General features: G+C 34.3%; 1 protein-coding gene across 1 annotated transcript; it reads right to left on the minus strand.

Moving 5' to 3' along the window:
• Nucleotides 1-851: 851 nt before the first annotated feature.
• On the minus strand, nucleotides 852-13282 carry LOC100372500 (pre-mRNA-processing factor 17-like). Its single transcript, XM_006825939.3, has 12 exons — nucleotides 13089-13282; nucleotides 12646-12732; nucleotides 11230-11359; nucleotides 9832-9918; nucleotides 8145-8287; nucleotides 7619-7715; nucleotides 6049-6263; nucleotides 5099-5246; nucleotides 4595-4710; nucleotides 3898-4108; nucleotides 2568-2712; nucleotides 852-1379 (listed from the first exon to the last, which is right to left on the minus strand). The coding sequence occupies exons 1-12, from the start codon at nucleotides 13272-13274 to the stop codon at nucleotides 1202-1204; spliced, it is 1743 nt and encodes a 580-aa protein (XP_006826002.1). The 5' UTR covers nucleotides 13275-13282; the 3' UTR covers nucleotides 852-1201.
• Between the last annotated feature and the right edge of the window lie 25 nt (nucleotides 13283-13307).

The raw sequence follows: 13307 nt of genomic DNA on the forward strand, positions 1-13307 counted from the left end.
CAGAGCCATATCTCTACTTCCCTCTATGCACATGCTTTGACGGACTGCAATCAAACTTTACATCTCAGTCCTGGTCCTGGCAATTTCCACAATAATTTCATATACTTTTTCCCTCCAAGTGGGATGATTTGTGGGTACAAATCAGCATTTTCACTGAAAAATTGGGGTATACCAGATTTGTTGTACAAGTACAATGTATGCTACATATACCAAGTCTGTTATTAACCAATCAAAATGCAGTTTGGTATTGATGGAATTCATGGAGAATTGGCAATGACTTTTTTATTGCAATTTGGAAGTGAATTACTGATATTGAAGTGCAATTCGTTTTTAGTGAAATTTTAGTGAAAAAACAGCAAAATACAAGGGTTGAACACTGAAAGCGCATTTGATTGATTGTGCGAGTCCTCTTTTGATGGGCAGTACAGCACACAAGTACAGATTTTTCGATAAATTAATCATCCTCCAAAAAGAACGACCATACAATTATTCATGTGTACATAACAGACATTGTTTACTGTTGTTTTTTCAGCATTTTTGAATATACCCAGAATATAAAAATCATGCAACAGTAAGGAGTGGGTGTAAACTTGGCTGAATACAATATTGTCTCTCTTGTACTACAGTCGTCTTGAATAAGGCTGCAGCTATAGTGCTGTAGCCTGGGTGTAGTTGGCTGCACTCCATTGGTCATCATGACTCGCCTATATCAGTCAACCATGAGGGACTCTGTCCCATCATTTTATTGTTAAATATACCAAGATATAAAAAAGAATAATGTCAATAAACAACATATTAGTATGAAGCATTTCAGTTAAACATGGCTAAAAATTGGAGCAAACCGCAACAAGTTAGTATTGTACTTTTTATTTTCAATTCTACATAAAATACATGATTCTGTTTAAAACAGAACTACAGTGTGTGGACAGCAAATGTTCTTTTAAAAGAAAGATTATTTAAACGCTTTATTTACACAGACTTCAGTTTTCATATAAGAAAAGTAATATAAAAGAAGACAAGAGAAAAATATCAAGCAAAATCTTCTTATCTTGGTTCTAATTATTGTAATAGTATATAGAATAACATGACATTGTGAGTATGTATATATTTCCATCAAAACCGATATCAGTTGTCGTCCAAGCACATACAAAGATTTATCCACCACACGGTACAAGTTCCTTGGTACAGGATCATCACTGTTTCAGTCCCAGAGTTTAATAAGTCCATCCCATCCACACGTTATAACTTTAGATGTTTCATGTGGATGCCAGATACATCCAATACAGACACCGTCATGTGCTTTCATTTTACTGTAAAGTTTAGTGCTCTTCCAATCCCACAGATTCAGCTTTCCGTCTGCATCCCCAGATACAACGTAACTGAAATTAACAAGTTCATGAAAGTATGATTAAAATATGTACCTATAGACTGCCACACTGTGACATCATTTGTTTTAATTTTTGTCAACCAGCGTGCGAATGTCTGATAAATGTTGCTCACTGATCATTACTTCTTTGCGATCTGTGAGGGGTCCAATGATGATTTTAAGAGAGTTGTGGACAAAGAAGGCCACTACACCAGAGGTTAAAACTACATACCAGTATGTCCTGGATTTGCGAAATCGCCTTGAAGAGACATGTAAATTGGCTCAACCTGAGTTAGCTAAGGCAAAGGTTTGATACAAAAAGTATTATGATAGCAAGGCCAGGGATAGGAAGTTCCAACCTTCTAACCAACACTGACATTTGTGTTGATAAACATCGATTTTCCGACAATCCAATGCGCTTTTCTAAGAAAATCACTAGTATAAGTAGGGTGCGTTTTGCACTAATTACCTCTTGTGACTCCTTTGATACCTTCCAATAACCCCCCCAAAACATTACCTAATTAAAGCTTGATAATGTCTCAGTTTCTATTCGTTGGTCTGGGTATCAGTCAATATTGCCATCTTTGTTTATACATGTGTGAGACCCACATCTCGCGTATGCCCTTTAAACATGTATAATTTAATAACAGCAGCAACAAACAATGCCATTATGTTATCTCTGGATTTAAATGATTAGTTTTTGTCAACCAATCACTGCACACTTGTACATGCACAAAAGGTAACAAGTGTGACCATCTTTCATTGTTAGCGTCACACATATATAAAACAAGAATATATTCCAACTACCGTAAAATCGGTATTAGAAGCCGCATCCTTAATAGAAATCGCACCCATTCTTTTTGAATAATTCATCATTTCTCATATGTGTAGATGCTGTAATAGAAGCCGCATCCCCTCTGTTGGATTGTACCATTTCAATAGAAGCCACGGTTTCTAATACAGATTTTACAATACTGTTTATTTTATTGCCTGTCGCGGGGTTCCCCTTCTTTCAATGATATTGCAGGAGCATTTCAATTTGTAGGGGGGGGGGGGGGCAAACATTTGCATAATGTTTGTTTTGCACAAAGCTTAGCATCCTGTATTGTAATTCTTGAGATTGTTCAATTCAGAGAAACAAGTAAAAAAAAAATTAAATAGTGATGTTGAAAGAATTATTATCAAAATTATTTATGAATACCTCATATCTGGGGAAAAGTCCATCTGACAAGCATAACCAGCTACCATGTGACCTTTAAAACACTTTTTATGATTCAACTTGAACCTATTTTGTGCTGAGAATATCACAATCTGATTGTCCATGGATTGGCATCCTAACCATTTACCTAGAAATGAAAATGAAGATTGGTTGCAGGGACTGTTACAGAATTCTAAAGGTATGACAGAGTAAAAAAAGAGAAGTATTTGTACATGTATCACATGTCAGATGAATTGTACATGAATTCACTGACAATTTTCCAAGACTATTTTTTCAATCTCACATGATCAACAACAAGTACACAGTCAGTGATGCCATCAATCATCAAGTGTGTGCAAGAGGTGGCATAACTAATTTTATTCACCAGACCAGACAAGAAATTCTTGGTATAAGCGGTGAGCAAAATTTTTCTTGAAATCGAGGGGGAATCTTTTCACATATACACATGCATCCAGAACTTTTTGTTTACACTTATTTTTACAAATTCAGCAGTGTATGTACTTCCATACCACGTTTTAAAGACCACGCTAACTTTCAGATATCCTCGGGGGCGGAGCTACGTCACAGACGTTCCACGTTGCTAAGACGCGCATCACTGTACCACGTATTTCTACGGGCTTTGTGCGCGCTACTGTGGTACGCCGGTGGAGCCGGTGAAAATTCGAGAAAACAACACAAACTCAACTTTGAAGTAATCCTGAACAACCAAATCCATATATGTTACACACGTAGGGCTAATCTTGTTACACTGTTCAGGGGACTCGCAAAGTACCGTTTTCTGCGAGTTTTTGGTCTTTGTTTTCACCGCGAGGGTTGCCAGGCGGTAGAAAATGCCCGGATGTCCGCCCCCGAGGATACCAGAAAATAATCAATACCAGCTGACTCTTCTACCCACCCCCAATTTAGTTCAAAGTGTGAACCATTATCTGTTTCAAGGGGAAATTTTGCGCATTGTTTACTACCGTAAAATCTGTATTAGAAGCTGCGGCTTCTATTAAAATGATACAATGCAACAGAGAGGATGCTGCTTCTATTAGAGCATCTACACATATGAGAAATGTCTGCTTCTCATTTGTTCAAAAAGTATAGGTGCGACTTCTATTAGAGATGCGGCTTCTACTACAGATTTTACGGTACAAGGATTATTTATCTAATTTGATGACTGATAATTTCCAACACTCTGCCCACCTTTGACCTACCTACAGTGCGTGCATGGATAACTCACACAATAGGAATTTTATTACATATTTATATCACCATGGTTATAAAAGTTCTCATAAATCTTTGATTACATAGTATTGAAATAACTCACCATTTGGACTGAGAGTTACACTTGGCATGGAATGCATACTAGGTTCAGCAATGTATTTAAAATCCACTGGAATATCCCATTCCCAGACTCGTAAACTCTTGTCGTCTGAGGTAGAGACAAACCTCCTACTGTCATCAACAAATGTTATAGAATTGACAGCACCGAGATGACGGTCATACTCCTGGACAATATCACCAGAGTTCAAGTCCCACTGAAAAACAGAAGAATATGATGTTTTATGAATAGCAGTAATTTCTATAATGTACAGCATACAGAAATTGATACCATTGCAGATGTAAAAAAAGAGTCCGCCAGTCGGCCATTGTGAATCAAAACCTAAAACAAAATAAGGTGCATCAGTAACCAACAATGAGAGTTGTCAATACCAAGTTTGAATGAAATCAGCCAAGGCAATCCTAACAAACTGCTTTCAAAGAAATGAAAAACAAATCAACAAACCTATACTACGAATTGTCGTTATGCCAGCTTTGAACAAAATTGGTCTACACTTGTGTGAGAAATAGTGTCAGATGCACACACACATAAGTAAGCACAGACGAAACCCAAAACACATCCAATGGAAACTAATGAGAGAGTGCTTTATTTGAGATCAGTCTGAAACACAAGTTCTGATTGGCCAACCAAGACCTGAATGCATAATTATTATTCACATTTAATTAATATAACAGACGATTACCTGTACTATTTTCTTATCAGCCATTCCAGTTACAAATAAATGTTGTTTGTCTTCGGCAGGATTGAATCGGACACAGTAGGGTACTTTACGATTAGTAAACCTTGATATGCACTGACCTAGAAATGAGATACAAAGGTACATCAATTTGTTTGCAATATTTATTGTTAGATTGCGGCTAATGCAGTCATGTGTCCTGTGATATACCATATGTATCAAATGTGAGAGTCAGGTAAGTGTCAAAGTTCTGGAACATATTCCATGCCAATTAAGGAATGTTTGATACATTTTTTTTCAACTAAAATGGGCACCAGTCAGCCATTTTAACGATGTTCGATACAGTTGCACAAAATTATTGAGAATTTTGTCATTATTGGTACACTGGGAGATTACTCCAATACAACCTATTGTAGAATAAAAATTAAAAAAACATGGGTCACAGACATTGTTTTATAGAGAAAATCATATGTTTACTTTACACAATGAAATACATGCCTAAATACTCACCAGTCTCTGTGTCCCAAAGTTTAATATATTTATCATACGCTGCACTGAGAAATTTAGTGCCATCATTATTAAAACATGCATCACGTACGGCCATTTTATGACCTAGAAATGAACGAAGAACTCGCTTTTCATTGTAGAACTCCCAGAGCTGCAAACAAACAAAAACATTAACTTTAACCCATTATTAAATACAGACAAATATTAAATACAACACAAAGCTGATCGATCAATAATATAGACTACTAGTAATTTTTTCTATTGCAAATACCAGATGTTGTTGATTATGTGACTTTATAATTTCTTGAGAGCTCTATTAGCCAGCTTAATATTTTATTCAACCAATGGACACAAGAGTTTTATAACGACACAGCCATTGTCTTTGATACGCATTCCATGCAAAGTGCCAATAATTTATTGAATGTAAATACACATTGTTTGTTTTAACACAAAATATTAGCATGCTGGGCAGTGTTTTGTTTTATGAAATTTAGCTTTTTTGTGATTAGAAATGATAGAAGGAAATTGTCTTGTGGTGTTGGTAAAACATAACTAAACTATTCTATTCTATTCAGACCTTACTTTCTAAGGAGAGTGATCCCATCAATCATCTATCACTTGTCTGAATCAAGACCCACAAAAGTTAGCACTCACCCAATGGCAATCCATACCATGTTGAAGATATTTTAATTAGCTTTTCTAATCACCCACTTTACTATGTTCTGGAAAGCCATTTTTAGCTCTCAGGCTATTGCAAATACTGTAAAATACTTTATTTTTGCTATTTCGCTGAAGAAATGATTTAGTGAAAATAAAATCCAGCAAATATACCCTTTTTCCTATATTTTACATTCAACTTGTCAAAAATCTATACAAAACACCCAAAAGGTCTTTTCAGCGAAAATTAATTCCAACTAAAATAAAGTATTCTACAGTAAACAGTTTTTTCTTACCTTTATTTTTGTATCCATGCCACATGACAGTAGTAAGTGTCCGGACTTTGGAAACAATCTGATGGAAGCGACACCTTTTGTATGTCCAGTCCATGTATGAATATGTTTTTTAGGAAGATAACACTTTTCAGGAGGTTCTTCAGATCGTAGATCCACTTCTAAGTCTTGTGGTATATGTAGGTATGATCTTCCTTGGTAATCATAGGCATCTTTTACTACAGGATTAAAAATGAAGAAATATGTGAACTTTGACAAATGAGCAACACCCCTTGGTTGCTACAATGTATAAGACCAAAAAAAAATGTTACTTTTGAAGAATCGATGCACTTTAACATTTGTTTTTATTAATGTAAAACATGTTGAAAAAGCGACTTGTAATTTTAGCAAATTGTGGTAAAATGACATAATAGCGAAATGTTGATTTAGCGAATCTCTCTTGTCATTTTTGATTTTCAGTTTTCACAATACTTGTCTGTCACATTGCCAAGACAAATGTGCTGTTATCAACTCCATAAAAAGAAGGAAAAACTGTCAAGTGTAATTATGAAGCACCCCAGATTTTTATGTTCCGGATTACTGTATACAAATCCCAAAGCCTTTGCCATTTCGAATTTATCAGTCATTAGCGACATCTTGAATTAGCGAATCAGTTCTCTCGCTAAATTTGCTAAAAAGACATGCTCGCGAAAAAGACATGTTTTACAGTATCTTCTAAGAGAAGATATTTGCTCGATGTTAATCTTTATTAACCAATGCTATTGGGTACATGCGTTAAATGTACAAAACATCTTCAGAAACAGAAAACAAGCATCTCCCGATTCTATGTACAGTATAACTGCATTCAAAATTGCAGGTAAAGTTGCAGGTTTCAAACTGGCACAAGAAGAAAAAACATTTTTTTGGGGGGGGGGGGGGGGGGCTCAGACAGCTAAAATATTGCAAAAAACATAGATGTAGTAAAATTAATAATTGCACATTCAGGTGTGTATCGATAATTCAATTTCACATATTGTACATAGCTTATTTATTAGGTGCTAAATTACAAAGAAGGAGAAGATGCAGAATGTTTTTTTTTTTTTTTTCACAAACCAGTGAATTTAAAATCTAGTGAATATCCCTGCAACATCAAATTCTTTACTAGTAAATCCAAAAGCAGGTTCAGTGTATATAAAAATGTATTTTTTCACTGGATTATATATTTTCATTGTAAAAGTAAAATTAACTTTCTGCATTGTTTTTTTTTTTCAGGGGGGGGGCAGGTACAGAGACAATTTTATATGGAATGAGCAATTTCTTTCACTGTGGCTCTCGTATCTGTATACATGTACAAATTTTCTGCTTGTTTTTTCTTTTCACCACCAGTTCCCTCTTTTCATCACAAATTCACAAAATAGTCCCTTTTAAAAACTAAAAATTTACTCAAATTTGTTTCTGTTGGCTCCAAAATTAGGTTTCATTTCAAAAAATAATGAAGAATCTAAGAAAATAAGTGCAGACAATTTTTGGCTAAAAAGTGTGAAAAAGTTCATGGATAAGTACACTACTGATATTCTATATGCCGTGACCTTACTATGCAACGTTGTTTTCTCTTCTGTTGGCTTGTCATCCGTCCGTTGTCTTCTGTTGCTGCGTTTGGACAAAATCTCATCCAGTACTTCTTGCTCCTCCTGTAACAGGTCAAAGAGGAGTATATATGTAAACTGTATGAAAGCCACAGTTAAGTATGTATGTGACTAAAACAGAACTGCAAACCACCAAGAGATCACAAACAAGATACAAAATGATGTAAAATGGATGTCATAGTTTTGGTTGACAATTACCGGTAGCTCTTCAAGTTGCTAAAACTGTATGTCCACCTCTGTTTGGGCAAACATTTGTATAATGCCATACATACATGTTTGTATGCAGGATAAGTTAATTCATGATTCAAGCAAAAAATGGCCAGCTGGCAGCCATTTTGTACAGATAATTTGCTATATCCTGATACTCAAGTGAGTCCGAAGCTGTTTCGCGAAGATACAATTGTAAATTTCATTTAATGCCAATGTCAATGTCAATTCCTTACTAATATATCATCTGATTCAGTTGAAACTTACCTCACTTGGTTTGGCAGTAGTTTTTTCATCCACAAATTTCCCCCACGGGCCTTGAAACTCATCTATGTTTGATGGGTCGTTCAGTTTCACTTTCTTTCGCTTGTCACCCACCCTGGGTTTACTTGTTTCAAACACTGTTTTACCTAGAATTAAGTTTTGAAATTATATATTAAATCCAAATCTTGTGTTCTTCGAAAAAAAAATACTTATAATGTACTGATTGCAAATATAACAATTTCTATATAACAAGTATTTTCAAGTACTAGCCGGTCTATATAACAGAGCTGCATCAAGAATACTGTAAAGAGCAATCAAAAGAAAAACAATACAAATAAAGCAGATTTTCTGTACACTTGAATTCTATCATTCACCTCAATATAAATGACTTTAATAATTATTGTTTTTAAAAATCATTTTTTCAGCAAAATTTTGTTTTAAGCCTTGGAGATATTATGTAATAAATGTAATAGGTTTAGTATTCATAACATATACACATCAGAAATTCCTGTCAATAGCCAAAATATCATCTTGCAGTTCCATGTGTCCGGTTGTGATAAATTTTTCAGTATTTTAGTGTGTCATCAAGTCACCAAATCACGCATAGGATTGCTAGTTTGGTGAACAAAAGTGTAATAAAATCAATATTTGATGTGAAGTACTTTCCAGTAAGTGTTGTCTGAAATGTAAGCCATACTCGTTAGACCCCTTCATTTTGATTTTATAGAAGCAAGCTTTGAATATTAATATGTTGTTCCTAGGTTAGTTGTATTTAGCTCGCCGAGCACCAAAAACACTGCAGAATTCAAGCAGCAATGCATGATGGGATTTATTGTGCACAGGGTTTGATCTGTATAACTCGCGATTGTTGTAAATTCAGATCTGATTTTTGACCAAACTATTCAAATTTTAAAGAGTTTCCAACTAAGTTTTGCTGACAACACAACTTTAAAACTAGTACGGTACTAGCTGTTCTTTGTTTGATGCAATTTTACCCAAGATGCAAAGCATCAAACAGAATAAAAACATTCCAAAACCACACACATTTGTATTTAAGAAACTGTGAAAGGAAATAACAGTGAAAATGAATGCCATTACAGTATTCGGTTGTTACTAATACAAACATCATTTATTCAATTATTTTCTCTTGACAAGTTACTGTAAAATACTTTACTTTAGCTGGATCTAATTTTTGCTGAATTCGCTTTTTGGGTGTTTTATATGGAATTTATTTTCACTGTTTTTTCGCTGGATTTTATTTTCACTGAATCATTCCTTCAGCGAAAATAGTGAAAATAAAGTATTCTACAGTATAACAAACATTGCTATTGGTTGTAATAAAATACTACTGAGATGTGGAAATGGAAATATAAGAGATATGGAAATCTAATTAAAAAAAACAAGTTCTCAGTTTTTCGTGTACACCGGCTTGTACCTAAAAATTTGTTTTAGTTGAATGTACACCATAACATTTATCCACAAGAGGGCAAAATGCCTCTTTTTCAAATGATAAAAAAAAAGATATTTTTTTCACGGCCTTGCGCATACAAAGCATACAGTAGTACGTACAATGTACTGGTAAGATACATTAATAACAAGCAACATATGACCTGTATTTATAACATCACTCGTAACAGACACAATTGAAACAGCATGTTTCAATGAGAGATTACTCTAAGTTTAAACATACCTTCAGTTTTCTTAGCTTCAGAAACTTCTCCCACATATTTTCCTCCTTCAAGATTTGCCGAGTCAACAGTTGGATCTAACGCATAGCCTGTGGAAAGTGTAGAAAGTCAAGATGGTAAGTTCGAAGAAACAGACAAAGAAGAATGGACTTGAAGTGATCTTAGTAGCTTGAACATGACGACAGTGAACCACAGATAAATGTATGATAAATTATATCAAAATACAAAGAATTATGGGAAAAAGTACTCTGAAGGATGCTATTTTTATACATGTATGTACAGAGTTAATTGTCAATTTCATTACAGTGTAATGTAGCAAAATTTCAAAAAGATAATAATAAAATACTGTCATTTTAGTTGGCATGCTATTTGAGATGTTGAATTGTTCGAGTTACATACATCGAGTTACGAACATTGAGTTATAAAAACATCGAGTTACAAAAATGACCACATCCATACTTTAGAAACTACACCCAAATTGTAACTCGAACGTTTAGTAGCTATTTTAGTGTGCATGTGTTTTTTAGGAAACAACCTATTTTAGGATGTTTTTCAGTCCATAGTAATTTCTTTCATTTGCATATAAAGTACATCCTCACAATCAGATGTGGCATTTTAGCTAATATAAATATTACATGCAGCTACATCTGATATTAAAATTAAATTCATGTGTTCACATAAAATCTGGAAATTTACAACCTAGTGAATCTGCTCAAAATAGTTAATTAAATACCAGAGAAAAGTTTAAGCTTTTACGGTAAATTCGTGTTTAAATTCACTAAAATGGCATGTAGTTATAGAAAGTGGTTTAGAAATTTAGATGTTAGGAATTCACTTGATTTGAAAATGGTATTAGTGGTTACAAATTGGTTTAATAAACCGCTGGAATGTGTGTTTACAACCTTGCTACAAAATATCACGATTTTCACTTGCACTCTACTCACAAAAATGGGCCTCTAGGGAAATTATCGAAATCAGATTCAGTATAAATGTAGATGTCGTCATATGTAACAGACCAACAGTCAACAGACCACTTTTGAAATCCAGCATTATGCAGGAAATCGATTGTAAAAACTGAACAAACAAAAATTGTAGAATCAAAACATTGTGGTTAACAAACACTAAAGTATTTTGGTGGTATTTTAACATTTAATAATGTGCTATACACATTTGATGATGACAAATTTTGATAAATTAAGGGTATCTCACGCCATGTTGACATCTGAAAGCATCAGCATTTCAACACTGAACTCTTAAAAATTTAAAATCAAATAATTCAATTATCGTGGCAGACATTTCCTCCACATGTTTCATGCATAACATGAGATCTCTTAGAAATTTTGAATATCCACAATTAACCAACATTCGTATGCAAATTAACATGCACGACTATCACTCACCGTAACTTGTAAATGTTCTTCGCTGCGTTTCAAATGTAAATGCATTGACATGAGCATCTTCCACGTAGCCAGCCAGCGTGTTCTTTGGCGCCGCTTCCTGTTTGGTCTTGTAAGGATTTGCAGGTCCAATCTGGAAGAGTTGCAGCACAATAAAAACAAAACTGTCAATTTTAAAATATAAATTCACACCAAGAGATGGAAATTAAAGTGACACAAAGAAAATTAAATGGAATAGGCATATAATCAATCTGAACTGCTTAATCCTACACAAAGTGTGACAATAAGGCCAGACTTTTATTATCCCTTGTTTCGCAAACCCGCCGAATGAACAGGAGCCGAAAATGAAATAAAAATAAAATTTTATTTCAGCGTAATTTCTCGCGCCCGCTGACTTGTAAGTGCAAAAAATTGCTAAAAAAAACCATATTTTTATCTTCATGTTTTTTTCCGCCCACTGCATAACAAACCCAAGTTGCATTTTCGTGAGAGTATCATGATCAAAGTACCGAAGTCTTGAGCAGACGAGAAACAAGGTTATACATGGAATAAAATTGTATTTCATTTCTTCTCTCCGATCAATGATCTCACTTACAATTCTTTGAGAACCACACAAATCTAATGAGAAAAAAGAATTAATTTTATTTTATTTTTCACCCTCAAAAAAATTGCCTTATAAAAACTTGAGAAACAAGGAATAAAAAAAGTCTGGCCTAAAAAAAAAAAAAAAACACTCCATAAAGTCCTGAATTAAGGTTTCAGCATTGATTGTTATCATGTGTTTTTTGGTGGCTAAGACTACATTCCACAAATGCACATGTAGACACAATACCCATAATACCATATTAGTTATGAAACTGCAGGAGTCTGAACCAAGCACAAATAAAAACAAACAAAATTTAACTTATACATGTACAATGTACCACAGAAAGACATATCATGAGATCCTTCTTTTTTTTTTCTAAGACCAAGTGATGTGTTGTCTGTGGTCTGAGTTGAATCTGGAGAAGCATCTCCTTTCATTTCATTATGCTAAATAAGATACATGGCAATATTCCAATCAACCAACCATCATGATAACATTATGTCACACTGGTGGAAAGCAACTATGAATGTATTACTAGTATATTAAAAACAAGGAAAATTTGAGTGAATTTTCAGTTTGTACTCAACAAATTTGGCTATTTTTGTCCCAATCTTCTGATGGAAAGTGCACGGACTATTTACTAAACGGGACTATTTTGTGAATTTGTGATGAAAAGAAGGAACTGGTGGTGTAAAGGTTAACCCTGGATCAAACTAAATTTAACATGTACAATGAAATACCCTGGTAAACAAAGTCTTTTTATATCATTTGGTCAGATCATTGAAAACCATTAAATGTTGAATAATCAATAATATATTATTCTTGTAACTTACTGATGGGCCAAACATCTGTTCAAACTGAGGATTGTACATTACTTCCTTGGATGTTGGATCAATGTGATGAATCGTGTCAACAGCTCTCTAGATAGAAAGTAAAATAAAATGCGGATGATAATGACAATGTAAGCATGAAACTTACAAATGTAGTTGTAATCATACTTTATCATAACGTTATTTATTTTATTATTAGTTATTTTCTTTGTTTAAAGTTTATGATAAATTAAATTGAAAGATATTGATTTTAGTAACATAGAACATAGTAATAGAGTATCGTGAATTCTGTGTGACTGAAAACAACATTCAACCAGTCACTCTACTAGGAGAGTGTGACTGTGATTCAACCAGGGACTGTGATTCGACAATATAGTCTACGATTCGACACACATAAACGAGCAACGTTGAGAAACGTCGATATTATTACAATGGTGTTCACAAACCTTAGATTGGACTACAGGAGCAGAGTTTAGCTGCAATCGACTCTGGAGTGATGTTACCTTCATTCCTTTATCTAGTGGTTTCAAGTGAATCGTGGAATCCGGTTTGGCCTCTTCTTTCGACTCGGTGTCGCTCTCATCTTCACTTTGGTCGCTCCCGTACGCTGCCAAAGCTGAAATCGCTGCCATTTTTGAAATGTGTTGTAAACACTGCCACCAATC

This window comes from Saccoglossus kowalevskii, chromosome 11, assembly GCF_978046115.1.
Source record: "Saccoglossus kowalevskii chromosome 11, keSacKowa6.1, whole genome shotgun sequence".
NCBI classification, from domain to species: Eukaryota; Metazoa; Hemichordata; class Enteropneusta; family Harrimaniidae; genus Saccoglossus; species Saccoglossus kowalevskii.